General features: G+C 39.2%; 1 protein-coding gene across 6 annotated transcripts in view; it reads left to right on the forward strand.

Moving 5' to 3' along the window:
• FRMPD4 (FERM and PDZ domain containing 4) overlaps positions 1 to 27,235 on the forward strand; it is a 301,848-nt gene that overhangs the window by 195,449 nt on the left and 79,164 nt on the right. The window contains exon 2 of one of the 6 annotated variants that reach the window (XM_064646611.1): positions 19,030 to 19,150. The exons of the other annotated variants lie outside the window; for them this stretch is intronic. Within the exon in view, the coding sequence (XP_064502681.1) occupies positions 19,104 to 19,150 (47 nt within the window). The 5' untranslated portion in view covers positions 19,030 to 19,103. The remainder of the gene's footprint in view (positions 1 to 19,029; positions 19,151 to 27,235) is intronic. 6 annotated transcript variants of the gene reach the window in all.

Consider the following 27,235-nt stretch of genomic DNA (forward strand, 5'->3'; position numbering starts at 1 on the left):
TACTCTGGGCCTCTGCTACAGCAAAGTCGGTGTTCCTGAGCTAGTCCTCTGTGTTTTTTTTCAAACACGAACTGAATGGGGATGCCATGAAATTCAAAGTATTGCATCCAGAACACTGTTACTCTTGTGTGCTTGAAGGTGGATTAGGAAGCAGAATAAAACTTCTGGAGCAACACCTGTATAGAAAAAAAAAATCAAAGTATCCTAACCCAGAATCATAGTGTACATTATCATAAAGAGGTGCAAAGATTAAATCCTCATTATTGTTGGAGAACATATACTTCTAGGTAGCTGTTTTGTATGGAGTAACAGCATCTCATCTGTGCATTGCAGCATGTAAATGCTTCTATGGAAGCATTGCTTTGGTACACCAAGCTACCGTTCCCAGGAGTGTAAAACAAATTAATTCTTATAAACAGTTTGTGTGGGAATGACAGCCCCAGTCAGAGTCTGCTTTTCCAAGCACCTCTCTTGTAAAACAGTGTGTTCCCTAAAGAATTTGGATTAAAAGTGTGAAGTTCTGGCTCTACAAAGCCATGCAGGTGGCTGGAAGAGTGGTAGAGGTTTGTAAGAAGCTAGGTCTTGTCTTGGATCACATGCTGGTAACCCCAGTGATGCAAACACAGAGGCTCTGCATATGAAATAAAGCCAGGCTCCTTGATAGTCCTTAAAAATAGAGAGAGGAATACAGCACCTGAAACACCTAAAAGGTGTTTCCTGCAGCCTACACACTGGGGCCTTAGTGGCCATAATAGCTTGAAAAATTAAATAAGGGAAAGCTATCTGATACTTGGTGGTAGAATTGAGACCTTTCACAGCAAAGGCTAGGTGAAAATTTTCCCTAGAGCTTCTGTTATGACATTGAGAAAAAAATGTGCTAGAGCTAGGTTATAGAGAAAAAAGAAAAAGTATGAGAATTAGCACAGTATATTGCTGCTGTTTAAATAGCACTGTTGAGTTCACCAGTTGATTGTAGTATATGTACAGAATTTAAAATAAGTTATCTAATGTGTTATGCTGTACCAGGAAATACCATATTGATGATATTTTTCAAATAGACATTCCTATACTAAGGAACTGCATACTGAGGTATATGGAAGCCAACACTGAAGAAGCCTAATTTATCCTTTTGGCTTAATTTCTCTCATATTAATATATTTACATTTTTCTATAAAGAAAATCAAGTATAAGCCTACTGTAAAAGGTTCTGATCTGGATTGATATTGTAGGACAGGAAGAAAATTTGTTTTAGAAAGACAATACTACCAACAAAAGCTTACTGAATTTTAATTCTCATTTAGTTTTTAATTGCCCTTCTTACAATAACATACTGCTTAATTATACACAAAATGCTCAGCTTCCAAATATAATGCTAAAAATCCTCGTATTATGTATGTTGACATAAATGCATAAGATTAAGGTAAAGAAACAGTTTAACAGAACTCAAATTAATCTAGTCACTGACAACATTATGACTCACTGCAATACTTTGAAAGCCGTTTATCTCATGTTCGCTTGGAATCCTGAACCATTCCACAGAAAAACTTCAATTTAAAATAAACCAATCAAACTGTGTGGCTGCACAATTAAATATCACCATGGCAACAGGGATTAAGCACATGAGGTAAAGACCTGCTGACAGTGCAGAGATTATTTCAAGTTTCTGACTCTTCCAGCAGTAGACAAATGAATTTACATTTTCTGTATCGAACACTGGGAGACGTGAAATGAAAGAGATTGAGGTACTTCTGTGGCATCTTGGGACTTCAGACAGTATTTTTCTGACAGGGGAAGTAATTAGCTGGAATTACAAATAGGAATTTAGCAGATAGATACAAATAAGCATTTCCTCATGGGATTTATTTAGCATTTCATAATTAAAACCTGGAGAGACATATTATTTAGGATACAAATAGCATGGAAAAATTTTGTCATATTTTAAAAAATTTAACAGCATAATAACTGTTTTTCTTTTAATTGGTAAGTGATCTCAGGTTCACTTAGGAAAGAAGGTTATTTATAGTCTGCAATCAAGTTACATTTTTAATGTGAAATATACATATAAAGTTATACTGCAGAGTATAACTGATGTTCAGTGAAACCATAGGAGGATGCATTAGTCAGTCCTAATGTTTCTACTTCTCTCTGGCTCTACTCCTGACTTTTTCCTATGTATTTATGAAAACTACTGGAGATGCAGATATGCTGGCATGTATGGTTTCCAGCTTTTAGTAGTGTGGTTGGTTTGTTTTTGTTTTTTTTTTTTCTCAGATTGGCTTTTGGTTTGGTTCATAGGATCATAGAATGGTTTGGATTGGAAGGGAGATCATCTACTTCCAACCCCCCTACCAGAACAAGGACACCTTTCATTAGACCAGGTTGCTCAAAGCCCCATCCAACCTGGCCTTGGACACTTCCAGGGATGGGCCATCCACAGCTTCTCTGAGCAACTTGTTTCAGTGCCTCACCACCTCCACAGTGAATATCTAATCTAAACCTAGCCTCTTTCAGCTTAAAACCATTGCCTCTTGTCCCATCACTGAACACCCTTGCCAGAAGTTTTTTCCCAGCTCTCTTGTAGGCTCCCTTTGGGTACCGGAAGGCTGCTCTGAGGTCTCCCTGCAGCCTTTCTTCTCCAGGCTGAACAACCCCATCTCTCCCAGCCTGTCTGGGCTCTAGGAGAGGTGCTCCAGTCACTTTTCTGTCATCCTGTGAGAAGTGGAAGTGAGCCGGCCTCAATGTGCAAACAATCTGCAGCTCATCCTGTATTAGACAGATGTAGACTCTGTAGCGCTTCTGCGATCAGATTAATCTGAATGTTCTGTCTATTTTGAGCTCCCAATATGTTGAGGTCAAGGTATATGCTTCCCACCAGTCCTTACTAGTGTGAGATTAGTCTTGGAATCATGCTGTTCTCGTTCTTTGTGGTAGGATAGACTTTCCACCCTTGTAGATAAGACACTTGGAAAACATTTTATGAGACTGGGTGGTAGATGGACCCACAACTGCACCTTTTCAGTGGGAATCAGAATTTACCAAACCTGCCAGGTTGAATTTTGTCGTCTGGTTTTGATTATGGCAGTTTATACAGTCTTTGATGTCTTTGGTTCCCTATTCATTTCAAGCATAAGCTTAGGTCTCTGTGTTTAAACAGGTTTTTTTTAGCTCTGCTCTTATGAAGAAACATTGCTTCAATTCTATTAGTTGTCTGATATTAAGTTTTGTCAGCTTTATGTTAAAATGTCTTTCCTTGCACGTTGAGATGCAGGTTAATCTTTTTTTTTAAATCTTGGGATAAAAAGCCTTTGTTAAAGATGCATGATAAATACAGCAGATATATCTAAAAATAATTGTATCTGGTGAGTTCATAAAGGAGGAGATGAATACTGGGCACATTTTGTAGAAATGTGTGTAGAGAGTCTGTTAATGGTGTCAGTCTTTTGCCATTCAAAAAAAGCAGAAGCTCATGTAAAAGCTCCTGCCATAAGCATCCAGCAAATGTAAGAAGAAAAAAATAGTGAAATATTGATGAAACTTAAGGTAAAACTGGAAAGTCAGGGATATATGGAGGATGTTTCTTAAGAAATTACTTAAATGATAAAGAGACAGTTTCTGAGGAGTGCTATATTAGATAGTGCTGTTCCTGGGCTTGGTCAGGTGGGAACAACAGTTTTACTTGTACTCTAAAGAGGTACTTCATGTTTCTGTTCCTGTTTATAATCCCTTTTGTGCAGCATTTTCTTATTGTTGCTGTTTTTATTGGTTTTGTTAATCCAGTCAGTGCCTTGAGCTGGACAAGGAAAGACTTGGCAAAAAGCCATCCTGATAAAAGACATTTTGTTTTGGGCACGAGGGGCTGATTCTGGCAGCTCATAGTAATGATATTTAGAGGTTTTGTTGCAAGATTCCTGTTGCCAACATCTATGGAAATGCAGTTCCACCATTTTAACAGTGTCCTAGGGAAGTATGAGTTAATGGCCTACTTTTGAGAAGGAAACTGTAAGAACATAGCATTGGTGTTGCATACTGACAAGTCACAGCTTTCCAGTTGGGCATCTTTTTAGTTAAAACATACATATAAAAAATAGGGATTTCCATGTCTTCAGACATGGACCAAAATTGTGGCTAGGTCTTGAAAAGGACCTGGTTCCACAGAGTGTCACATTGTGACTAGCCAGAAGTTTCCAAAAGGCACTGAATGATACCCAGTCAGAGGAATCCAAACATCAGTATCCTCAAATTCTGTTTGAGAACAGTCCTGCTAGTTTCCCCAACTAGAATTAATTAAAGCAAGTCAAAGCTAATGGGCAGATCATAGAAACAGCTGCTTTCATGGTGTGAGCCTTCAGGAACATGGATCCTGGAGGAGGAACCCTATCACCTGAACATAATGTGTAATAGCTGCACAGCTGCTTTCTCAGCCTTGCCTCTGTGACTTGCATAGGCAATTGAGCCCTGCACTGAAAGCTTGGGCACCATTAGGGAGAGTGACAGGACGAGGCTTTGTAGAGCTGCTCGGAGGGGGTTTGGTTGGACGGCTTGCTTTTTTTCCATAAGCTGCTCTTCCAGTAAGCTGCACTGAATCAGCTGACATTTCCCGAGCATCCTTAGAAAGAAAGGATGTCATGGCTGCCCATGCTTAGGATCTGGCAGTCTGAAACAGTTGGCCACACAGCACTTACCTTACTGTTACTGTTTTTTTGTCTTTGTGCTTAAATTTAAAGAATTGACCAGCTGAACCTCCAGACAAATTTGCTCAAAAAATTTTAGTTTTGGCCACTGTTTTTTTTTATTTGTCTATTTGTTTGTTTGTTTTTGTTTATAGTACAGGTGCATGGAACATCTACCACATAAAATTGGGATTCTCATATACTAGGGGTTATATTTTAATTAGCAGATGCTAGAAATACATTGACTTAATTCTCAATTTAGGTTGCAAAGCTGAAGCATGGCAAGATTAAATGAATTTTTTAAGGAGGTATTTGCTGTCAGTCTCTCCTCCCCAAATCTGTGTCAAAGATTAAGAACTGAATGTGAATTTTTTCATAACTGCTGTTTAGTGACAAATAAAAAGCTAAGTGATCCACATGTTGCCAGGCTAAGCGTTGTACCATACGTGAAAGTCATAATGATGTTTTAATGTAAATATTAATGGCAGAAAGTGATTTTCTGTTGAGTTTTTGGCTAGATTTGCATAGAATATGCTAAATTGCACAGAAATGCTAAATGCTCCTGCTACATGGAAGAGAAAACTTATATGTGTTTGCAGTGATCCACCAGTGTCATATTCCCTAAGGAGCTTTTAAGTTCTTTGGACTGTCTGCCACTCTTAGGCTACCTTAAAGCTTAGCATGGACTATCTGAAAATTTATTGCTCTTCTCAGGCAGGTTTTACAACTCTGACTGATCTTCCTGCCATTACACCCAAGCTGCTACTGGCACCTGACTTTGCTACTTTAAAATTATTTTGGGATAGCTTTGCGAGACTGCACTTTGCAAGTGGTCTAATGGGTACATTATAGAAGACTACTGCCTTCAATAAATCCTAAAATCATTGTTTTTACTGGAGAGCTGAATGTGGATATGTGTGAGTCTAAGGGGGATTCTCAGGGAAGAAACTTGTAGGGAGAGGCAGAGAAAGGGAGAAGTGTTTCATCCCTTATGAAAGTACCAGTTTCAAGATTCAGCATGAAGGTATAGAGTAGTGTGTGAATATGCGAGAGAGATGCACACACACATATATGTGTGTATATACACACATAGATATATCTCCTGCACTTGTACAGTGATTCTTGCTGATGAAAAGAATTGTAAGAAGTGTGTTACATATTTAGAGAAGAAATTTTTAATCATCTGGATTTATATTTTAGTTTATAAAGTCTCATATCTTTTAGTGATGTGCATGCACCTGATATAAGAGGCATAATTAGCTGAATAACCACATCCATAAAGACATTGCAAAAAAAGCAACCAGTGTGTAAGGAAAGGTTGAAAGGAGTGATGAACGTAGGAAGCTTCTTGAAAAGCAAAGACTAGAGGGCTGTAGTGAGGTTTGTAGAAGTGCAGGCCAAGTTAGTTCTTACAGGAAAATGTTAAACACTTATAGTGGCTTTTTTTCATATGAAGGAGGAATGGGGGACCTCCGTATAAAGAACACAGACAAACACAGTAAAATTCACAGACATGGTTGAGGATTTATAACAAAATCTTCCCAATGATCTAAAAATAAGTGTTCAAATGACTGAGGAGAGAAATCTTGATTTATTGACTGATTTGCTGAGAGACATCTAAGTCTTGACATTTTGGTATGCCACTGGCAAATGCCATTGTAGAGATAGAGAAGTATTAATAATTACAGCTAGGCATGTTTCAGAGGGGGGATTCAAACTGTAGCAAATGCAGAAAGTGCTGTTAGGATGGTTGAAGAGGGAAAATTCAGGGGACACTGGAACACATAGATTTGCCCAATACAGCAAAAGTAAGATCAAGAGGGAATAAACACCAGAAAGAAATGAGAAATCTTTAAAACAAAAAATAATTTGTAGCAAAAATACTAAAGGCACTCTACATTTAGATTGCAAGGGAGAAGACCCTTAAAGATTAGAGCAACGGAGTTAATTTTCAAGTTTTCAGTCATAGCATTGGATTGAATAATCCAAAATATGTTTACACTGTTTATTGGTAGATATTTAAAGGAGGATATAAGACACAGTTTATATGATACAGTTTAAAAAAGCAAGGGATTGGAGATCATTTCCATTCCTGTTTTCCTGTGAGTCAAATGACACTTCACTTCTTTCTTTAGCATGTAGAACATGAAATCTAAGCAACATGTTTGAAAAACAGACTTAATCCACTATATGCCCTTGGAACCTTTTGCAAGTATTAATGAAATAAATTTAATTATCTCAGACAGATTACTCAAGGCGATTTAGATTGTCACATAAAAAGTGGAATAAAGATCAGTGTTTTTAGTAAGCATATGGGTAATAGAAATACTCAAATGGGATGATATTCAAGGAGATGATATCATTTGACCAGGCTTTTGGATAAGTGGATAAATACTCTTTTCTAAATGCTGTCACAGAATGATGAATAAGTCTATTTTAAAAACTGCTTTCATTGAAAGATAGGAGAGGAAATAGTTTTTCCTGAAGTGTTTATACACCGTATCAGCAAAATGCTTTTCTTTTTCTGGAAAATGGACATTATCATCAATCTTATTAAAGTATAAAACATGGAATTAGTCTGCAAATATAAGGACAAGTTAAAGGAGTGTTTCTTGCTGGCAGTTTTGAGTTGTCTGATAACAACCAGGATTAGTTATAATTTCATCAGGCTATGTTGGCTGTCTCTGCCTGCCTATATAAAAAAAGTAATTGCTAGTATCTCATATAATTTTTTTGAAACACCATTTGGGGAATCCACTTGCTCGTGTGAACTTCTGCATAACTATGGTGAATATGTGTAATATTTTTGAATGAGTAGACTTTTACTACCAATAACATAAATTATAGTGCTTTGGAAACATGCTAGTTTGACAACTCTTCAGAGACTTAAACCCCAACAATTTGAATTCATTTGGCATGCGTATGGAACAAGTTGCCAAAGCCTCCATAGCTCAGGCATCCTGTGAAATAATAAACTTCTTTAACCTAACACTACAAGTTACCTTCATACAGGTTGTTAGTTTTGGGGTTTGGTAGGGGTTTTTTTGTTTGTTTTGAAGATTGACTTTTATTTTCAGTGTTTGATATCACAAGCACACTTTTCCTGGTAGTTACAGATAAGAGTTTTCTTGAACAGACATATCAACAACTTGCAGTGTTGCAGCACAGACCCAGCAGTACCTACCCCAACAACCCAAGGCAGAACTGTAGTCAGAGCATATTTCAAGGAAATATAATTGTAGTGTCAAACAAGTGATGGCACTGGAGCAAGATAACAGGCTACGTATGGTCAGCATGTTCTGGTGTATATTCTACATGCTTCATCAGACCTCCTTTCTGACTAAACCAATGTCTTCTTTCCCTCCTTATCCTAATGTATATCCTAATACTAATGCTCTTTATGAATTGTCAGGCATGTATTTTATGTGTTATGGTTTCAATTAAAGTAGCACAACTGAAATAATGCATCATGCGTACAGGCAACCAGTGCTTTTGCAGGCACCATATCAACACAAACAGCACGCCCATAAACAAGGCCAGTACAAACAGCCTGATCCTGTTCTTATGCATCAGCAGTTAGGTCTTGCATGTTAGGTGCTTGCAATTGGGTCACGGATACACATGCACACACAACCTCCCTGTATTTATGCAGGAATGGGTCTCACCAGTAGCTTATCCACACCTGTGGTCTTCCCCACAGCAACCCCTTGTCCCTGGTCACTCCAGTGCCATACCTCAAATTACTTTTGCCCATCGGTTCCACTTCTGTAACATCTGCACCTGAATTTGGTGTTTGTGACACCTTCACCTAGATGCCATTAGCCTTACATAGTATGACCAATGCAGTCTCCTTGGCACTGTTTGCCTTGCGAGTTCCGTTTCCCAAGGATTGGCACAGCTGCTCTCCAATGTGATGAACTTCCACATGGCTCCCCCTCACCTTCCCATGAAACCCAGCCAGCCCTCACTGTACTCCCTGCAACTTGTTGCACTTCTCTCTCTGCTGTGTGTTACAGCCAGCTGTTTCTCTTGACGCGCTTTGTAGTTTTTCATGGTTGATTAGCTGAACCTTAATCTCTGTGTCCATCAAAAAAAAAAAGAAAAATGATCCATTATGAAAACAGAAATTGCTGTGTTTACTGTGTAGTCCCAAGAAGTGTCAATTCCAAATTCTGTCAATCAACCACAAGTTAGAAGAAGGGTTTTGCTCTCCATTTTTCAGTGATGTTTGCATTCTAATTTTGCATTACACTTATTGCATTTTAATCCTTTCCAACAGTACTTCAAGAACTCTAATATTTTTAGTTTATGTGCTTTCTTTGCAGTAAATGAGGATTGTTATCTAAACTGGATATTGTAGATTTTTTTAAAAAATACGGCTTTATGCATCTACAAAATCTTGGAAAAACTAGAGTGAAACTATCAGCTTTTCATGATCTCATTCCTTTTACAAGGGCTGCTGAATACCTCTGACCAGCAGACCCTTTTTAGCTATTTGTAACTTTACCATGCCTTTCTTGACTGAGATGAAAAGTTTTGTTCCCCTCTCTTTTCTGAGCCTTAATTGGTATTTTGAAAAATGTCTTCCCATTCCTGCAGAAAAAGAAGTTGTTTTGCTAAAGTGCATTACAAAGCTTGGTTCCCAATGTTTGAGACAGGTGTCTAAAAGGTGACCCACACATCACCTTTCAGCCAGGGATTTAATTTCTGTTGTTGCTGTGAAGTTCTCTCATGTTAAGAGCCTTTTGAAAATTTTGGAAATTGCCATGCTGAGTAGAATGCAGAAACTGAAATCTCCAAAGGAGCGTCTATGCAATGTGTCCAGAAATTGCATGGCTGAAAAGAATTATGCCGATAATGACTTGCTGGGCGTCAGAATGGAGAGCTGAGAAGGAAGCTAGGTAAAAATACGGACAATACAATTTGAGGAGGAACTAGTGTGAATGGCATCACTTGGTTTATCTGAGTACAGGACAGTCATTAGTAAATAGGAGAGGAGGATGATTATGTGGAGAAGAAGTGGCCTGACAAGGAGTGGGGATAGGGAAGAATGGAGGATAGGGGAGGTAACAAATGACATCTGTAATTTGGACATCAGGAAGAAGTTCTTCACAGAAAGGGTGACTGGGCATTGGAATGGGCTGCCCAGGGAAGTGGTGGAGGTGTTTAAGAAAAGACTGGATGTGGCACTCAGATCTAGTTGACAAGGTGGTGTTAGGCTGGACTCAATTATCCTAGAGGTCTTTTCCAACCTAGTTGATTCTGTGATTTTTTTTGTAGCACAGTGGAATTGACTCATGGTCTGGTTATGACCTCTAGTAATCCTTGCTATGATTCTACTGGTTTTATTGTAAATTCATTGCTTATAAATTCTCTGTATTTATGCCTGTCAAATGGATAGGAGCATGAGGCCTGCAACATGAATGTTAATATTTTACTTTGTCAAATGCCCCAAGCACTTAGCTATGTGTTATGTGCATATATATATGTGTATAGTCTACATTATTAAAACATTTTGAGAGTTCCGGAGTGGCATGAGTTAAATATTGCAATTCTTGCTAACTTTGTCTTATAAAATGATATTGTTTAGTTATCCTAATATGTGACTGCTAGTAGTTAGTTCTGAAGTATTCATTTCATGCTGTGTTGCTGCCTGTCACAGAGGTGTTATTAATATTTTAATTATGTATATCAGTGCCACTGTCAATATAAGACTACAAGATGAATACAATAAAGCTCTTTTGCACAGACTACATTTGTTCTATGTTATTGTAGAACTTTAATTATAATTCTATAAAATCTGCAGTTGAATTTAGACATTAGTTGTCATCATAGCAAATAAAGAACCAGATTCTCTGCCATAAGTCGAGTTGGTTTCATTAATGTCAGCAGAGTCCTACTGATTTACACCAACAGAAATTACACAAAAACACTTATTATATTTTACTACTCCTCCTATGAGTTGTGCTGCTGCAGTGTTTCATGACTTTCATGACTCCTGGAATTACAGTTCTTTTTTTTTCCCCCACCTTTTCCTCTCTGTGCTTTCACTTTTTTGTCAGCCACTTGAGATAAAAAACATCCTTCCCTAGTTTGAGTAGTGTAGAAAAGTGTTTGATTTTGTGGTGTTTGTCCATAGCTATTTAGGAGGCATTTTAATTTTTACTTTTTCATTAGAGATAATAGTCAAAGTTTATGCAACAATGCTTTGTGCTTTTGTGAACGGGAAGCTGTCTGCCTGTAGCTTTTCTGTCTTCGTTCTGCAATCGTCGGTACATAAATGTTTATGGATGTGAGTGGATGTCCGGTCAGCCCCATAGTAGCACCCAAACTGCAAATAATTGAGCACCCGCTTGATTAGGCCTACTTAGTTTATTAGGGGGACCATGATGCACATCTCTTAGCTAGGTGTGTTACGGGGTCATTTTGTTAGAACATGGTCTCAGCTGTGACTCAGGAAGAAAAAAAGACCTACTTAAGAAACAGGGTTCTTTCTGCACTGCTGTCACAGGAATAGTGCTGTGAATCCTGTGATCAGTGTGTCCCAGTCAGCCTTAAATGAGCTGACATGGATACCAGTACAAATCTTGCTGTGGCAGCCTCAAGTTTAGGCTGATGTGAAGTTGGGCAGATGAAACCTGTAGTGTGCTCTGCAATGCAGCAGCTGGGCTTCCCACAACACCCAAGCGGACTGGCTGAAAACTATATTTCAGACTTCTCACAGCTCACTACTCAAGTATTCACTTTTATAGAGAGTTGTCGTTAGTGATGGATTCAGATTTTCAGCCTGACCTATCATCTGATGGAAACACTCTCTAGGGGTGTAGTAGTCTTTTCTGCATGGGAGAATCTCATATATTTTGCTGCAGTTAACAGGCTCCTTCTTGTACTCCTGGCTTGCATCAGCAATAGTGTGGTCAGCAGAACTAGGCAGTGATCAGCAGTGGTGAGGCCAAACCTTGAATCTTTTGTTCAGTTTTGGGCCCCTCACTACAGGAAAGACACTGAGATGCTGGAGCAGATCCAGAGAAGGGTAACCAATCTGTTGAAAGGTCTGAAGCATAAGACTCATGAGGAGCGGCTGAGAAAACTGGGGTTGTTTAGCCTGTAGGAAGGGAGGCTGATGGGAGACATTACTGCTCTCTACAACTACCTGAGAGAGGGTTAGAACGAGGTGGGGGTCAGTCTCTTCTCCCAGATAACAAGTGACTGGATGAGAAGAAATGGCCTCAAAGTTGCGCCAGGAAGATTTAGGTTGGATGTTAGGAAAAATTCCTTCATGGAGAGCATCATCAAGCACTGGAACAGGCTGCGCAGGACAGTGATTGTGTAAGCAACCCTGGAGGTATCTGAAAGGCATGTAGATGTGGCACTTACAGACATGGTTTAGTGTTGGATTTGGCAGTTCTGGGTTAATGGTTGGGCTCAATGATTTTACAGGCTTTTTCCGACCTAAATCATTCTATGATTCTATGAGAACTTGCAGCTTTATTCTGTGAATATTTTTTTTTTCAGCTTCGTTGCTATTTTGGATCAAATAAAATGTAATGTATGTCACTGTTTCTTTTCTTCCTGGTTGTTCCCTGACTGGAACAAAAAGTACTCCACTTCTTCAGTAATTCATTTTTTTTCTCCACTAAATGGCCCATTCAGAGCTAAGTTCACAAAACTGCTTGATGATTGGAAACTGCATTTGCTTTCCGAAGTAATTCATGTCTTTATGTTGGCCAGTTTTGTCTTCTTCTCGGTGAGGTAAGCTCATGATTCCTGTTCCCCACACAAGATCATTCATCACTCAGCATTCCTGGCCATGATGGTACAGCTTCATGTTGCATAAACGTGAATGAAATGCTCACTGAAGCAGAGGAGGGACCAAGTATGACACTTGTCAGATGACTCATTTGGCCTTGCTTCAGCTTGCCTGTGGGTAATGTTTTGATGAGATTTAACTGATGGACTTTGCAATGCAGCCTTATGCTGAGCAGGTAACAGTCAGTCATCCTTCAGTGCAGTGGGAGCTTGCTTGATGGCCATAATTTTATTTTAATAAACCTTCAAGTGAGTCACATTAAAATATCTTATTTTTAATTTCTCATGCAAAATCACTTAAAATTTGATGATTTTTTCAAAATTAATGTTTTATAAGTCTTTTTACCCCACTCTATTAGTTCTTTCTTTTCCCCATTTGACAAGGTATTTTTGTAAAGTAGCCACTAATTTTGCAGGTGTACTATAAATGTCAAAGACGGTGGTTCAGAGGTTGTGAAAATGTGAAGTGTTTAATGTTTATCCTAAGAAAAGCAGCACTCATTCCTAGGCATCTGAAAAATCTTATCTATGGTCAAGCATAGCTTAATAAATGGGAACATGAATAATAGTAATAATAGTGGTTTTTTTCTTTTTCTCGATCCAATTATATAACTAATGGCTAACACACACCATTACTTTTTGTTGCCATTATGATGTCTTTCCTTAGGGAGTATAATGTTTGGGAAATTAAGTCATATATCCTCTATGTGGTTTATGTTCATATACTTATGTATACAAAAAGCATGTCCTTCCTTTGAGGTAATTAACTATAAAACTGACTTACTACAATTCCTTATTTGTCCCATAATGAGCAGTAGAGCTTTACTAATACACTGCTTTGTATTTTATCAGTATTATGTGGTTTGTTCCATTCAGTTTGGTTTATTTTCTGAAAGTACTTTAGCTTGTATGATTTGGCATATACAGAATAAAGCAAGCTATTTTAAAAATGTTTATCTAAGGTTAGAGATTAAAATATTATTAGATACTATAATGCTTTGCATTTGCAGTAAAGCTGTATTTAGAAATTGAGGGTTACAGGCTCTTTGGGAAGGACAGACTGGGAAGGCAAGAAAGAGAAATCATCTCTTAAGTGAAACAGCAGTTGGGAAGCAAGGAGCTCTGCTGTGGGGATGGAATGGCAGGTAAACCAGCATGGGTGATACTACCAACATGTAGTGACACGTGATCAGGAAGAAGTAGATGAGACCTTCAGACAACTGGAAGTAGCCTCTCATTCACACACATTGGTCCCCACGGGGGGATGTGAAACCACTCTCATAACTGCTGGTGTGCAACACAAAACAATAGCTTTGTGGCACAGATGATTACAGAGCCAACAAGAGGAGAAGATTTGCTGGATGTCATACGTACAGAGAAAGGCCGGTTGGGGAGATGAAGGTCAGGAGGAACCTTGGCTGCAACGACCATGATACAGTGGAGTTCAGGAGCACGAGAGGAGGGAGCAGGGCAAGAAACAGGATCACAGCCTTAGACTTCAGGAAGGCAGGCTTTGGCCTGTTTAGGTATCTGCTTGGAAGAATCACATGGTATCCCATGGTATCCCATGACCCTGGATTGAAGAGCAGTCCAAGACTGATCTTCAAGGAGTGTCTTGAGCTGGTTGATGGAGTATACTGTCCCACTCCACTCTGCAGTGGTGCAGCCTCACACTGAGTCCTGTGAGCAGTTTTGGGCACCACAAGAAGAAAGATGTAAAGCTATTAGAGACCATCCAAAGGAGAGCTACAAAGATGGTGAAGGATCTAGAGGGGAAGACATAGGAGGAACTGCTGGGATTGCTGCCTGGATTAGACTGAAGGGAAACCTCACCACAGTCTACAGCTTCCTCACGAGGCAAAGCAGAGGGACAAGCAGTGATCTCTTCTCTCTGGTGACCACTGACAGGACCCAAGGGAATGGCATGAAGCTGTGTAGGGGAGAATTAGGCTAGATTTTAGGAAAAAGTTCTTCAGCCAGACGGTGGTTGAGTACTGGAACAGGCTGCCCAGGGAAGTGGTCACAGCACCAAGCCCGACAGAGTTCAAGAAGTGTTTGGACAACACTCTCAGGCACATTGTGTGATTCCTGGAGCTGTCTTGTGCTGAGCCAGCAGTTGGACTTCAATGATCCTTCTGAGTCCTTTCGAACTCAGGATGTTCTGTGATTCTGTGATCTTCTCCAAGATTTAATTTGGTCCATCCAACAAGCAGACAGCTTGGAAGCAGGGACAGGTGACCCAGGAGGAATAGAGATACTGTCCAGTTGTGCAGGGTGGGGTCAGGTAAGCCAAAGCCCATGGTAAGTTGAATCTGGCAAGAGATGTGAAGGACAACAAGAAAGGATTTTTACAAATACATCTGCTAAATGGCTCAGGGTTGCTGCTGACAGAGGGCACAAAAAATGCTGATGTACTCAGTGGCACCTTTGCTTCAGTCCTTTCTAGCCTTTAGGAATCCCAGACCTCTGAGACCAGAAGGAAAGTCTGGAGCAGTGTTGTCCTTAGTGGAGGGTGATCATGTTAAGGAACACTTTAATTGGATGTAAACAAGTCCATAGGGCCTGATAGATTTCATCCATGAGTGTTGAGGGAACTTGCTTATGTCACTGTGAGGCCACTCAGTTATCTTCAGAAGGTTGTGGCAATCGAGGGAAGGTCCTGAAAGTGGGAAAAAACCAAATACCATGCCTCTCTTCCAGAAGGGTAAGGAGTGGGATATGGGGAACTACAGGCTAGTCAGCCTCACCTTGATCCTGAGAAGGTGATGGAGTAACTAATCTCAGAAATTATTTCCTTACACAGGAAGGACAAGAAGGTGATCCAGGATAGTCACTGTGGATTTACAAAGAGTAAATTATGCTTAAGCAATCTGACAGCCTTCTAAAATGATGTGGCTGACTTGAAGGGAGAGCAGTGGATGTTGTTTACTGTTACTTTAGTGAAGCTTTTAGCAGTCTTCCATAACATCCTCAAAGACAAACAGATGAAGTAATGGTGCAGCAAGTGAGGTGGATGGAAAAGTGGCTGAATGGCTGAGTCAAGAGGGTTGTGGTCAGTGGGTCAAAGTCCACTTGGAGGCCAGTCACTAATGTGGTACCCCAGGGGTTGATACTGAGCTCAATACTTTACACATCTGCATTAATGATGCGAAGGGTGGAGCAGAGTGCACTCTCAACAAGGTTACAGAAGGTAAAAAAAAGAACTGGGAGGAATGGTTGATACACTGATTGGGTGTGATGCTGTTTAGAGAGACCTTGAGAGGATGGAGAAAAGGGCAGGCATTGAGGAAGGGACAACCTCATGCATGAGTATAGGCTGGGACCTGATCAGCTGGAAAGCTGCTTGGCAAAAGAAGACCTGTGGTTCCTGCTGTACTCCATGCTGACCATAAGCTAGGAATGTGCCCTTATGACAATGGCAGCCAACAGCATCCTGGACTACGACGTGTATTGCTGGTAGGTCAAGGAATGTGATCATTCCTCCCTGCTCAGCACTGGTGAGACTGCATCTGGAATCCTAGGTCCAGTTCCCCAGAGAGGTTGTGGAGCCTTCATTGTCAGAGATATTCAAACCCTATCTGAACACAATTTTGGACAATCTGCTCTAAGTGGCCCTGCTTGAGAAGGGCCTGGACTACGTGATTTTAAGAGGTTGTTTACAGCTTTAATTACTCTGTGATTCCGTAGCTTCTCTGATACACCTTCTCATCTTCAAGCAATCTGTTAGATTGTTAGTGCTTCCTGTGTAGAAGTTGTGCTTAAAGAATATGTTTGCATTTTGACCAGAAATTGCTTGGGTGTTGTTAGATGTATTTAGAGGGCCATATCTGTGAATCTTTCTACACATGATACTTCTATTAATGTGTGTAGAATGAAACCTATGATGCTGATGCACTTAATGCTCCAAAACTTCTATTATTAAAGCCTTTATTGCTTTTATCAATTAATTTGCACTAAAACTGCTACAGACCTTCTCAAAGAGATCCTATTGTTTTAGACACCATTGAGCTAGAAGCCTCTGTAAATTAAGCAGTACTGTATGAAGTTTTCAGGGATGAGAACTTGATGGGGCCATACAGCTGAACTATTAGAGTGGTCTTTGATATGCTCCTGCATGTGCCACTTAACACTTTCCAAACAAACCATGGTCATAGGTTGGGGTTTAGCACAGGCTGTAGGGGTCTTGTAGTCCCCACAAGACTTTTTGGACCTCTTAACTTCTGTTGTGGAGGCTAAGAGAATAACTACAGTGAGAAGTACAATGCAGTAATAATGTTGGCACAGGCTGTTCCAGGCCACTTGCTCTCAGAGCCGGTGAACAGCCTCTGGCATAATTAATCTATTGGTATTGCTATAGTGACAGAAATAGTCTAGGCTAATAGTGCTTCCATATTACTTGGAAATACATACTAGGGAGGTGGGGGATATGGGGAGTCTTTTAGTCCTTTTGCAGAACAGGACTGGTTATCTATTGAGAAGTACCTGGGGAATGATAAATGAGGAATTGCTTCTATCTTAGTAAAGCTACATTTTCAGTTTTCATTATATATGAATATCCATTTTTGTCAGTTATCCAGCTGGCTGAAATTTTTTGCCAAAGGAGAATTTTTTTTTTCCTAGAGAACCCAGGTTAAAGAAATTCTTTCCCTTCAAGGCTTGATAAAGGATACTTTAAACACATGCTGTGTAAATTTGAAAAGGTACACTATGTTGTCACTGAATCTTACAAAATACATGAAGTGTAATGTTATTACCAAGCTGCTTGAGGCTTTGCATTGGTTAAAAATTGCATGGTACCCCACAGCCACTGTGGCCATAAGCAAAGGCAGTGCCTGTCAATGGCAAGCTTTGGCAGGTAAGAGCAACAGTGCTGACAGGAGCAGGTATGCTTTAAGGAGAGATTAATCATCTGAATGGCAAAGAGAGTCAGTGAGTGGGTTTGTTCTCAAGCTTGATTTATGTGCCACTGTATCTTGCTTGGCATCTTATTGTTATAATGGATTATTCCTTTATAATTGCTTAGAAGGCCTTAGAAACTCCATTGAGATACGCAGGCACATGTTGACTCTGTATTTAGTCTCACAATTAGTTATAGGATACCTTTAATAAACAAGCAAAGTAGCAGGACTTTTCCATGGAAGTTGATGTCGTCATTGAGGCAGAAAATGCCTTCTGGTTGCCTATCAGTTGTATTAAGGAGGAGATCCACAATATGTCTGTCTGGTTTTGATTGTTGTGAGCAAGGTTGTGGCATTTTAGACTTTTTTATGTGAAAGTCATCAGAGCATTTATAGTACTGCAGGTTGCCAAGCAAAGAGGTGCAGAAACTTCACGCATCCAGATGCTTCAGAGGGGTGTACAGAATTCTTCATCTACTTTCTGTGTATGATTTGTCATGATCTGTAGCTGACTTACTGAACAGAGCAGCCAAGCAATACTTTCAAGCTGATATATTCCTATATTTATGGTTTAATTTAGTCTGATCTAAGATAAGGTAAGATAATCATATACCCAGTATATTATCCAGTGTGCAGTACATTAAAAACAGAGTCAGAAAAGCCCTCCCTGAGAAACAGTGAAAAAATTTCTGCTGGTATTATTTTTGTAATTGTGATGGATCTAGAAATAGAAGTGAGGTAGTGCTTGTTAACAGATATAGTACTTTTTACTGGGATGACAGGTAGTTTGGGAAAAAAACAACAAATCAAACAAAACCAAATCCATGCTTTTGAGCAACAAGCTCTGGTTAAAAGCTTACCTGTTTTTCCAGGTGTGAAAGTTGCTCTAATAATTTGCTCTAATAATTAGGCAAACTGATAGTCAAAGTAAATTTTTATCTTTTTTCATTTACTGCCATTCTTAAAAAAATACCATTGCTGCCTAAATAAATATGTTCTGTACAACCTTGCTGAAAAACAGTATGCCTTCCAGTGTGCCTGAACTTATTACATCATTCTTTATAGAGCATTCATTAAGATCATAAGGATGTGAGCACTCCCTAGAAGTGCTCCCCAGGCAGTTGCTGTTGGACTTGGGATCTGGTTTCCTGGGTACTTGCTCAGGGGACAGGCACATGCTGGGGAATGTGCTTCTGGTGTTGCCACTGATGCAGCTGAGCTTTGCTCCTGGAGCTGGCAGGACTGGGAACCTGTTTTGCTGGACTGTATCCATATAGATGAAAAAATAATTTTAGGAGTCAGAAGGTGCTTGTCTTACAGCATCTCCTCAGTGGATTTGCTTCCCCACAACTTGAGGACCTCGCTTCCAGTCAGTAAAATCTCAGCCCTAACTTGAAAAGACTGAGAGCTTGCTGCTAGAGCCAAGGACATCAAATCCCTGCCATACCAGACTTACTACTCAGGCTTGGAGAACACCCATGCACTGTGGGTTCAAACTTGACTCTGAATGCAGTGCATGCTGTACCTAGGCCTTCAGACTGATAAAGGCAGCCCTCAAGGCAGCTGTCTGCCTTGTCATCTCCTGGACAGCTGAATTTAAACATTGGAATGGTGCTCTGAGCTCATCAGCATGAGTTCATTCCCTCCTGCAGGACCACCGTCTTTCTGATCATGGAACTATGAGAAATATGAAAGTTTGTATGGAGCAGGTGGTGATGAGAGCAGCATGTTGGATCTTCATTTGCTGTTTATGACCTTTGTGGATACCATGAAGTAAGTCTTCTTCACATTCTTCTAAGACTATAAATAATTTGGGATGGAGGTAATTTTCTTTCCAGGGATCAGATCATTTGTCCGTGATTTCACTTTTTTTGGCACAGAAATGTGTACCGCAATGCTTAGCATACTTGTACCAAAGCTGAGCTTTCAGAGGCTAGTCCAAAATTAGGAAGGACAAAGTATTGCATCAAACCTTGCTGCCTTCTGATCTATGCACAGAATGTACTTACACAAGATTATTAGTATGCAAAACCCCCAAATATTACTTTTTTAAAAGTACAGTTATGTTGAATGTAGGACAGCACTTTACCATATTTAGTAAATACTGCCCATGTTGCTTTGTGCTTGACCCACCAGCATCATTCGTAGGATGCAACAATTATACAAGATAAGCTTTATTAATGAATTCAGATTTATATGATGGATCTCCTTGCTTTGTAGACTCATCTGCTTTGAAGTTTCTTCTGATCAATCATTAGCATATCTATACCTACTGAAGAATTCTCTTTTTATCTTTTAGAGGACGTGTCTTTCTGGCTAAAAACACAACCATTTCATTTCTTTAGTTTCAGTTTTTATAGTACAGTCTGCCATCCAATTTAATATTTATCAGTAGTAATAACTGACTGCCAGGGTATTTTCAACATTAATTCCGGGTGTCTGTGCACTGGATAGTCCTGCATTCAAAATTACTAAGCAGACCATGCAGACAGACACTTTGGCTGTAACTTGTTTGCTCATTTATATACAGAAGAATGGAGATGAATAGCTAATTTTGCTGCAGAGAGTTGTCTGCTCTGAATCCCAAATGCTCCATATTTTATAACTCCAGGAGCCTGGTCAAACCATTGTAGCAGCCTTTCACTGGTAGAAGGGATTAATTGTTCCAAACTTCCTTTTTTTTTTTTCTCTCCCCACCTCTGCAACTTTCACTAAAAGAGGATCTGAATCATGATTTAGAAAGTAAGTTAAAATACTTACAGTATGACTGATTTAAATTTCTCCTAAGGATTACACTGCAAGTGTAGTCTTGACTGAAGATCCATAAAGGAAAGAACATAAAAAGGCAAAGGAAGATACAGTGCTGCAGAGGACCTAGATATGCAGATTTTCCCAACTGGATTGTGCCATGTTGTTTCAATCTAAGGGATTGATCTGACCCTAACAGCACATAAAATGCAGCTTTATGCCCAGCTGTTCAATATGGAAGCTGCATTGCAGCCTCAATTTTACAAGAGCTGTGCAAAATGGAAATGAAAATCCAGCCTTCTGATTGCCCTCAGTTGTAGCTACGAGGAGATCTAAGAGGAAGAGACAGGTTTTGTTCTTGCAGAAAGCGCTCGGCTCATGCTCATGTTTTATTTCATCTGGCAACATGTACACAGCTTCAGGGTTGGATTAGTGCCAGCTTTTCCTCCAAGGATCTAGGCTCTACTGTAGAAGATTTCGCAAGCAGTGTAGTCATTGTAACTGTGAGAAAAGAGGGTGCCAGTGACCATTCCCTGGGATCCGTACAAATAGGCTGTAACTGGGCTTGTGTGTGCTGGAGTAATTAGTTATTTTAGTCTCGTTAGTGAATTTGCAGTGCCTCACATTTCCCATTTTAGTGGGAAATATCCTTTCACCGTGGCCAGAAGTACAGAGAATGCACGTTGATGTAGTACACTGAGGATAGCCATGCAGTGTTTGATGGATGGGGAGATAATAATGTTGCCAAGACTTTCCAATGTTTATCTATTTTCCACGAAGACCACCTCTGTCTTGCCTGGGCTAAGTTTTACTCAGGTGTTACTCTAAGTCAGGCTGCCTGTGGATTCAGAAAGGAATTAAATGTTGATTGATGTTTGTGCTAAGCTGTAAGAAAGCATCCTGGTAGGAGGAGAACAAGTTGGGTTTTTTTGTCAGTCTCTGGGAGGGGGCTGGAAGTAAGTTATGGAAATTACAAAGGCTTCTAGAAAGTTTTCCTTGTAATTTTTCCTGCACTGAGAGTCTGTAGTGTCACAGGTATAATGTAGAGTGTTCCCAGTAGTCCAGAAGATTGACTGTGAATTTCATCTTGGCAGTAGCAACACTTTTCCCACACTGTACACAATTAAGAGGAATAGAGGGGTTTGCTGATGAGTGGCTCCTCCTCTGATGTCATCTCTACCAACTGTCCTTGCCTTCCCATTCCTCCTTCTGTTGCATGGTTTGACTATGAAAAAATTCACCCTGCACTTGGTGTGCTCACATTCCTTGGACTTTGTTTTTTCTCTCCCATCTTTACTCTTCAAAGATTGTATGTATGGCCTGGGGTTTAGTTGGTGCTTGGGTTTTGGCCCTTGTTTTCTCCCCCCAAGATGATGCTAGTGAGGATGGGATTTTTCTTTCACACCTGGGTACTCTGAATTGTTGCCAGGCATCTAACAATATTTTAAGGAGAAAAACTTAATGTTTATCTAAAAAGTTGTTTAATTTTTCTATCCTTCTGTCTTAGGAAAAAATTTCATTGGAGAACTGTAACAGATTTATTGCAGAACATTTTCTATGTTTTCTGCAGTTGCAATGCTTTTGTTGTTTTGTTTTGTTTTGTTTTTTAAAGCTTTTTGTATTTGAATCAGATCATAATCTGGAGGTAGAAATACAGGTCCTACAACTGGCAGTAGAATAACCTACATAACTCTACAGAATGTGGGTGCAGAAGTTTAAATGAGACTTCCTCTAAAATGCATTATTTTGTTCCTAGTATTTCACTTACAGCAAAACTATAATGGTCAGACATAATGTCCCCTGAATTGCTGGTGCTTGAGTGGATCTTATTCTTTCCACAACAGAGAGTAGATTGTAAACCATGTTCTACAAGGAATCTGATTGAAAGTGTTAAAACTTTTCCAACATCTGTTTCTTATGTTTATGAACCTAAGTAGTAAAGTGGTAGAGTTTAGTAGAACAGTGAGTAGGTTACTTAGCCACCCTAAAGAAGACTTGTTGTTTTCTCTTGCCAGATGTTTTAATTAATTGTAGAAAATATGAATTTAGAGAGTAATTTAATTTCCAGATATATTTTTTCTCTCCAACCCCCAAATGTGAATGTAGTTTTTAAAGTTAAACTGCTTAGCGGAAATAAATAAAACTTCTCAAATTAATCTTTTTGAGTTCTTGATTTCTGGAATAACAATTTGAGTTGCATATTTTGTTAAATAAAAATGCTATATGATTAAATGATGAAAGTGTGTTCCATTTATAGACTCTATGTGATCTGAAAATATAAAGGTTTGTTGGTTGAGTAACTAGTGATGTAAAGGACTGTTTTGCTTTTGAGGAATTTGTGCTTCCTGTGTAGACTGACCTCTTATCCTGCTAAAAATTGATCTACTAAATTTCCAGAAAGTGATTTCCTACCTTCACTTTGTAGGCTGTGACATAACCAAGAAGTGCATAGTTCCTGGATTTGTCAGCAAAGACATTATATGTAGAACAGAATCATAGAATCATTTAGATTGAAAAAGACCTCTAAGATTATCAGGTCCAACCATTAATCCAGCACTGCCAAGTCCACCACTAAATCATGTCCTCAAGTGCCACATTTACATGTCTTTTAAATACCTCCAGGATTAGTTCCCTGTGCAGCCTGTTCCAATGCTTGACAAACCTTTTGGTTAAGAAATTTTTCCAGTATTCAATCTAAACCTCCCCTGGCCCAACTTGACACCATTTCCTCTTGTCCTATTGCTTGTTACTTGGGAGAAGAGACCAGTCCCCACCTCACTACAACCTCCTTTCAGGTAGTTGTAGATAGTGACAACAATGTGGTCTCCTTTGAGTCTTCCCCAGATTAAACACCCCCAGCTCCCTCAGCTGCTCCTCCTAAAGCTTGTGCTCTAGACTCTTGACCTTCTCTGGTCACACTCCAGCACCTCACCAGCTTGTGTGTGTACATGTACCTTGCCAAGTTTGTGGTGTTTAACATCCTGAAGCTGAAGGAGGTGGTGACCATTGTGTGATTTGGTGGGAAAGTGTTGACCAGCAGGAGCTGCTGAGGAGATGGTGGAACAGGGGGGCAGGAGGCTTGGTGAGTCCACACACATCCCCAGAGTTAGGGCAGAGGGTGGCATGAAGGCATTATGACCTCAGGCTGGTGGCTGTGGTCTGAAAATAGGGGATTTCCTGGAGCTGGAGTTGCTGGTCATGCAGATGCTTTAATGTAAGGGTCCTTCAGAGACTGCAGGCTTAGAACAGCTCTTCTGGCAGAGCATGATTTAAACAGCTGCTACTGAAGGCCTGACTCCTGTTTCAGCCGAAGTGCATTAGGCTGCTCTGACATCAGTTTATATGCTGTGTAAATGACAACACAGGTCCCTGATCCCAATGTAACAGTAGGCTCAGACCAAAGTCAGACAGTTTGGCTTGGCTTTTCATTCCTTGGTAGAAATGCTCTTTACAACAATTTTTATAGCAGACTTTTAAAACCAAAGTTCAATATGCTTCGTGTGGGCACTAAAATGAAGCCACAATATATTTTCTAAAGAGTCAAGGCTTTAACTGATATAATTAGGCAGATGTTTCCCTCGTTGTTTTTTTTTTTCCTTCCCATGTGCTATGTCATGCAGTTTAAATTCTACCTTGTGCTTTAAAGGCCACTATGGTTCGGTGATGCTCTGTGAAAATTAAAGTGCTTTGAACCAAGAAGTGTTATCTAACCAGAAAGACATCATTTTATAGAATGCTCTATGTAGTGGTAGTAATTTACATACTAAATTGAGGACTTCATCACTGGAATGTTTCCTACAAAATTGATTTATCCTCATGGTAGATTCTGCAGCTTAGTGGGAGAAAAGTATTGGCCTAAATTGAGCTACTGCTATGTAATCAGATCATGTCACAAATGATGTACAAATAAGTGTGTAGTTCAGCACTTATTTTGGTTTTGTGGTGGTTTTATTAAAAAAACCCAAACAAAACAACCAAAACAAAACAAGAAAAACCCCCCTTGCTTTTGAATGGCTACCAAATAGCACTCCTTCTCTGTAGCCCTAAACCCTGGAGCAGCCTGAGCCTAGGCTGACCAACACAAGATAAAGCAATTTACATTTACTGCTAGTGATGTAAATCCATCCTTACGAGTTTCAGAAGATAAGTAAGAAATGAAAAATGACTATATTTCAGAACAGTAATTACGTGTTATTTTCTTCAAGTTTGACCTGTTCTGTCAATCTGACCTGTATATGTACAGAAAGAGAGATGACAGTTTCCAGGCTGAAAGTGTGTATAGTATCAGTACAGATTTTGTTTTAATTGCACTTGAGTTTTTGAATGTCTGAATCTTTGAAGTCTTTGTTTCAGCACTGTATTTAACATCAAAATTACACCAGTGTTGTTTTAAAAAAAAAAACAACAAAACATATTCCAAAATAATTTTTGTACTTTTTCAGTTCTGAAAATTTGAAGGCCTTTAATTATGTTTTTCATGAGATGGGGCTTTGCAGTTCGTCAGCTTTTAGTTTTCAGAGGAGAGCGATATGTCTTTGGCTTAACCGAAAAGCAGAATTGTTCTGAACTCTAAAGTGAGAGTTGTCATAGTAGGAATTAATGGGAAACTCTAGGCCTGATAGAAGTTAATGATAAATTCTCCCTGATATGCAGGAGAGGCAGCGTTTCTAGACCACTGGAGCTGTTGCAGGTGTCAGTAACATGGGCTGTGGTCATGGTCTATATATATGCTCCAGTCAGAGTTGATGCAGCTGATTGTGACAAAAGCTTTCTCTTTTTTTGGTGCCCTCAGTGGAGATTAAAGGGAAAAGTGAGTTCTTAATTGCAGAATTGCATGTTATTTTCATGAATGTTTCAAAGATGTTGATCAGATTTCAGAGGTGGAGCTTATAAAACTCAACCATCTATCAGCAGAAATACTTTTTAGAACGTTCTGACATTAATCATATTTATGTTACTTACCTGTCTTCTATTATTTGTTGAGATTATTACATGTATAAAGACTGCATTTTTCATGATTGCGACAGTTCTAAAGTGATGTTAATTAAACTTGAATTTTATGTGTTCTTTTTAAAATGCAAAAAGGCTGTATTAAAATCTTTTTATTTCTGCCTCATCAAAATTAAGATGCCTATTTAGAAACCTTGCAAATCTGTAGTCTGTACTGTTACAATAGGAAAATGGGAAGATGTGCTGCATATATTGCAAAAGAAATTTCCTTCCTTAACTCAGTAATTTGTTATATTTTTCTCAAAAAGGTAAATTTCTCTTAAAAATTAAAAAAGAAATTGCAATAGGGGAAGAATAGTAGAAGAGCAAAATGCAGTATTAAAAGAGAAAATATGTCTAAATACATTTCTTCTATGCTTTTATCATTTTGCTCTGCTGATGAAACATTGGTCTGTGACTGTCGCTCCGTAGACAAGAGTTACACAGCTCACTGCCTATTCATTTCCTGTTTCATTTTGTAAGTTGTAGTTTGTGAGTTGTTTTCTCTGTGGAAAAAGAGTACAGTCCTAGAGTCTTAAACTTCACAGGAACTTCATGTAAAATTATGATTCCTATAAGAAACTGCTAAAATGAACAAAAAGGTTGACAATGTTGACAGATTACATACATAATAAATAGTATGGACTTGCTGGACTAAATCCAGAGGAGGACCACAAAGATGATCCGAGAACTGGAGCACCTCTCCTATGAGGACAGGCTGAGGGAGTTGGGGCTGTTCAACCTTGAGAAGAGGAGGCTCCAGGCAGACAGTAGAGCAGCCTTACAGTACCTATGGGAGGCTACAAGAGAGCTCGAGAGGGACTTTTTATAAGGGCATATACTGACAGGACACAGGGTAATGGCTTTAAACTGAGGAAGGGTAGGTTTAGATTAGATATTAGGAAGATATTTACAGAAAGAGTGGTGAGGCACTGGAACAGGTTGTCCAGAGAAGTTGTTGATGCCCCATCATTGGAAGTGTTCAAGGTCAGGTTGGATGGGGCTTTGAGCAACCCCAGTGGCAGGGAGGATTAGAACTAGGTCCTCTTTGAGGTCAGTCCCAACGCAAACCATTCTGGGATTTATATGAAAATGTATCAATAATCTTATAAATATTTGGTATATTAGTAATATTACTAATGATGGTTTAAGAATTGGCTGATTATTAACTTGCTGAATAAATTCCTGTGTTTTACATGTAGAATTTTTTGGTCAGTGTATGTTGTTCTGTTCTACTGACTCAGCCACTGGCTGGGACAAAACATTCCAGCTTCACCTGAATATACATCCTTTTATTTTTTGAGACTCTAACATAGCATTTTCTTTCACTTTCTTAGGCTTTGAAATTAGATTGTTTCACTAAAACCTGTGACCTTCATTCCATAGTGTCTGAACTCCCATTCTAGCACGTTTAGTTTGCTTGCCTTAAGAGCTTCCACTATCAGTTTACAGTGAATTGGGACTTCTAGAGATGAACAGGGAGATTTGATGTGCTGATCATCCTGGCTGCAACTTTCATCATAATTTATTTTTTTGTGTCAAGGTTACTATAAATCACACTTGTGTTTCACCCTTTTATTTATCTGTAAATAGGGGGTTTCTATCTTAATAGGCTTCTCTAGAGTAACTGTCAATCCAGTTTCATGCCAACGCATTCTGAAATGTTGAATATTGCTGAATGCAAGGAAGTAATGATTCTTGTACATCATTACCATGCATACTGTCTTTAATAATATTTATATAGATACTGTCAAACATAATGGATTGGTAGTTGGACATTTTTTTATACATAGGTAAATAGAAATTACGCACAGGCTTTAGTGAAAGCTTCTTGGATATAATGAAGCTGCAATATGATCTGCAGCATCCCTATTTATAAGGTATATAAAATATCCTGTGGTTACTACAAGTGCTCTCACTTAGAAAGGTTATCAACTTACTCTGGAATGAAAAAGTAAGCTCAGAAAAATTATTCAGCCATGTTGTGCTTAAGTACACAGAATAATCTATCAGGAAAAAAACAAAGATCGAACACACCTGATTTTTTCTCCTTTCAATATCCTATGCTTAATTCTTGCATGACAGCTCTATCTGGCAGGCTAACCTCCCATCAGTGCAATC

This window comes from Pseudopipra pipra, chromosome 2, assembly GCF_036250125.1.
Source record: "Pseudopipra pipra isolate bDixPip1 chromosome 2, bDixPip1.hap1, whole genome shotgun sequence".
Classification (NCBI taxonomy): Eukaryota; Metazoa; Chordata; class Aves; order Passeriformes; family Pipridae; genus Pseudopipra; species Pseudopipra pipra.